This window comes from Protopterus annectens, chromosome 2.part2 (assembly GCF_019279795.1).
Source record: "Protopterus annectens isolate FY-2018-M chromosome 2.part2, PAN1.0, whole genome shotgun sequence".
Classification (NCBI taxonomy): Eukaryota; Metazoa; Chordata; order Ceratodontiformes; family Protopteridae; genus Protopterus; species Protopterus annectens.
Window position 1 is genome coordinate 1,152,604,727 of NC_056730.1, and position 4,234 is coordinate 1,152,608,960.

General features: G+C 43.0%; 1 protein-coding gene across 1 annotated transcript in view; it reads right to left on the reverse strand.

The window, feature by feature from the left end:
* Positions 1 to 372: 372 nt before the first annotated feature.
* The window catches only part of LOC122795918 (procathepsin L-like), a 553,947-nt gene continuing 550,085 nt past the window's right edge, over positions 373 to 4,234 (reverse strand). The window contains exon 7 of the mRNA XM_044064398.1: positions 373 to 839. Coding sequence (XP_043920333.1) covers positions 740 to 839 — 100 coding nt within the window. The 3' untranslated portion in view covers positions 373 to 739. The remainder of the gene's footprint in view (positions 840 to 4,234) is intronic.

A 4,234-nucleotide genomic window follows, 5' to 3' on the forward strand; every position in this document is an offset into this window, starting at 1 on the left:
AAACACAAATCTTTAGCAGGACTGAAACCTCTTCTATAAAGTACAATTTCTCAAACTGTGTGCAGCCTTTGAACACAAGAGGTAGGAGTACATTAACTGCTATACATACAGTGACACAGACTGTTCAGTCTGCCATGTTGATCAGGTTGAACAGATCCAGGTAACACAATTTCTCAAACATAACATCAATACTTTCTTTTCTCTTCTGCAAGAAGCCCAACTTGAGGTGCAATTAAAGTAGCAGGACTGCAGTGGTAATGTGGGATGAGTTTGTGCCACACCCATTACAAAAAATACATTTATGCTGAGATTAGCAGGGATTGTTATTTCACTGCTTTCTGGTTCTGTGTGTAGACCATGGCTCAGCATTATAAAATGTGATTTAAGAAAGTGTCCCTAACCCTTTTCACAACGTTTTAATTCAAAATAATTTACATGCATCGTATAACACATAATTGTTTAGTCAGGCAGCTGCAGATGGCATTGGCTTTACAAACATCTTATTGGAAAATGAACTAAAGATGTAGCTTAACGTTCATGGTGCAACGCAGAATCAATTAGCCAGGCATCTGATGCCCTCATTGGCTGTCCCAAAGTTATTAACTTTTAAGAAAATTGCTAATTCTGTAATTAAAACTTTTATTGAAGTCCTCTTGCTCCAAATTCATTGTGGAAGTCTTCACGACATATTACTTCCGCATTTTGCTTTCCAGATGAGAACTCCCAACTGCTGCAGACATTATACCAGAGGGTAGAGAGCTGCTGTGGCAATTCCACATTGGTTTTGTTGGTCCCTTGCCAAATAAAAATATCCTTGCATACCCCAGCTTGTACTCCAACTGAAACAAAAAACAGAATAAGGATTAATTAATTAGTTACAAAATCTGAGCCTTTATGTCATCAACATAAGTATGTATGTATTGTAGTATATGACTAGTGGGGTGTGATGGCCTTCAGAATATTAAAGCATTTGATAAAAAACACTTAATTATGTTAATGTGCATGTTTTAACAAGCTGTGTGAACATACTGTCCTGAAAGGAAGTGTATTAACGCTAAGCATGCATTAATATGGTCATTAATCCAACTGATGAAAGTACAGACATCTCAAAGAAAAGGGAGAACCTAAAAAGTAGGAATCCTACAGTCAGCATATACATCTATGCAAAGAAGTCTTACTGCAGAATGAAAAATTACATAACCACCATAGGTTCATACTAGGCTATCTGCCCTAGGGCATTTATAAGCCTAGCCAGAGTGTGTTTGGCTTTCGCCACCCATTTTAAATGATTTGCTATGCCTTTTTCGAGGAGGTTATACTGTGCTGTGTCTTGTCTAACACACACAAAAAAGTGAACCCGGGTAAACCCTCGATCCTCCCATCCACTCATCAAGATTCCTCTTGAAGAGAGTCAATGAGGGACTATGCCTAATCTGGACTGGGATTTTATTCCAGAGTGAAGGGAGCCTCTGGGTTATGAATCTGTCCCTCCAGCACGTCCTATTTATTTCAGTGCTGAGGTTCAAGTCTCTCGAGCGCGTAGCTCGATGGGATTTGGATTTTCTGAGGTGCAACATGTCCATTAATTCCGGGTTGGACATGGCTTTATACATCAGGCACAGATCGCCTCTGAGCAGGCAGTATGCCACTGAGTAGAGCTGGAGTTTCTTTAACCGGGCAGCATATGGCATCTGTTTGAGCCCTTTGATCCTCTTGGTGAGGTACTTTTGGGGTCTTTCCAGTTGCTGCAGGTGTCTGGTAAGGTACATCCCAAAAGGGGCATTGTACTCAATTATGGGCCTGATGAGGGATGAGTAAAGAGGCACGATGACCTCCCTGATCTAGATGTCAATCCCTTCATGATTAGGTGGGCTGTATAAAATGTTTTTCTAACCACTTTGGCCACGTGGTTGTCAAATGAGAGATTGCAATCAACTTGGGTCCCCAGGTCCCTAATTACTTCTTCCGTACTTAATGGATTACCACCTATGTGGTAATTTATGGGCACTTTGTTTTTGCCAAAGGGGATGACTATACACTTTTTGGCATTTAGCTTGAGGCCATGGCTCTGGCACCAGTTGTCTGTTTCTATGAAGCCCTTTTGGAGGATGCTTGTGTTGGCTGGAGAGTCGATTATGGCACCCAGTTTGCAGTCATCTGCGAACTTGGTCAGCCACAGTCCTTCCGTGTTGGCCTGTACCTCCGAGAAATATATACCGAACAAGAGAGGTCCCAGGACTGAGCCTTGTGGGATGCCACTTGTAACTGGTTTGGAGTCTGACATGGCTCCAGCAATTCTATCCATGTGGGTTCTGTCCTTGAGCCAGTTTGCAACCCATCTAGTGACATAGGGGTTTATATTTAAGCTGGTGAGCTTATCTATAATGCCCGAGTGGGGTATTGTATCAATGCAAGTCTTTTTCACAGAAACATCTCTTACACAAAGATTTGTACAGTAATTTATTGCTCATCATTCAGTTTCACTAGAGGGCATATTCATCATCTAACAGTTTTCTAAGAAACCTTTGTATACAAAGCTAAGAAAAAAACAGTCTCTTGCACCAAAGTCCTCTGTACGTAGCAGATCCACAAATATCCAAAAACAAGCAAACAGAGGACAACCACATCGATAAAAGTACCATAACACTTTATTTCCACAGATGAGTGCTTTCAGGCCATATGCCCTTCATCAGGTAACACACAGTATTAAACCTCACATATTTAAAATAAATATCAGCCTATCACATTTCAATAAAAAGCCCTCCTTTTCTTTAGGATGGGTTTTAAAGGTATATACCCATTAATACCAGGAGACCTATCTGCTCCTAATCACACACACACACACACACACACACACACACACACACACACACACACACACACACACACACACACACACACACACTCACCTACAGCCAATTTACAGTGCCCAATCCACCTACTACATGTCTCTGGAATGTGGGAGGAAAGTGGAACCCCTATAGGAAGCCCACATGACTGCAGGGGGGACATGCAGACTCCACACAGAAGGCACCCCAGCCAAAAATCCACACAGAAGGCACCCCAGCCAAAAATTGAACCAGAGGACCTCTTGCTGTGAGGTGATTGTGTGTGTGTGTGTGTGTGTGTGTGTGTGTGTGTGTGTGTGTGTGTGTGTGTGTGTGTGTGTGTGTATGTTCTTATTTGCAATGGTGATAGACAGGCTGACAGATGAGATCAGACAGGAGTCCCCATGGACTATGATGTTTGCGGATGACATTGTGATTTGTAGTGAGAGTAGGGAACAGGTTGAGGAGACCCTGGAGAGGTGGAGATATGCTCTAGAGAGGAGATGAATGAAGGTCAGCAGGACTAAGACAGAATATATATGTGTGTGAATGAGATGGAGGCTAGAGGAATGGTGTGAAGGTGGATGAATTTAAATACTTGGGATCAACAGTTCAGAGTAATGGTGAGTGTGGAAGAGAGGGGAAGAGTACAGGCAGGGTGGAGTGAGTGGAGAAGAAGTGATTTGTGACAGATGGGTACCAGTAAGAGTGAAAGGGAAGGTCTAGAAGAGGGTTGTGAGACCAGCTATGTTATATGAGTTGGAAATGGTGGCATTGATGAAAATACAGGAGTCCGAGATGGAGGTGGCAGAGTTAAAGATGCTAAGACTTGCATTGGGTGTGACGAGGATGGACAGGATTAGGAATCAGTGTATTAGAGGGTCAGCTTGTATGGTTTGGAGAAAAAGCCAGAGGCAATATTATGTTGGTCTGAACAGGTGCTGAGGAGGGATGCTGGGTATATTAGGAGAAAGATGCAAAGGTTGGCACTGCCAGGTAAGAGGTAGGCATAAGATAAGGTTTATGAATGTAGTGAGAGAGGACTCAGGACACCCACTCCTACCTGGATCTACTTGACTCCATCAAGATATCCCCTAACACCCTGATCCTTGGTGACTTCAATTACCCCACCATAGACTGGGTGAACTATTCCTGCACAAATGCACTCACCCAACGATTCCTTGACTTCATCATTTCTAATGCACTAGACCAGCTCCCCCAGAAGGGGAGTTAACATTTTGGACTTGGTCCAGACCAACATGGGCAACCGCTGCACCACTCCCATAGTATATTCCTCCCTGGTAAAATCAGATCATCGGTCTGTCTCATTCAAAGTTTCTATCCCACCCAACACCCCCCCCCCCCCAGCCATAATCAGGCAAAAAAACTTCTCAAAAGCTGACTAC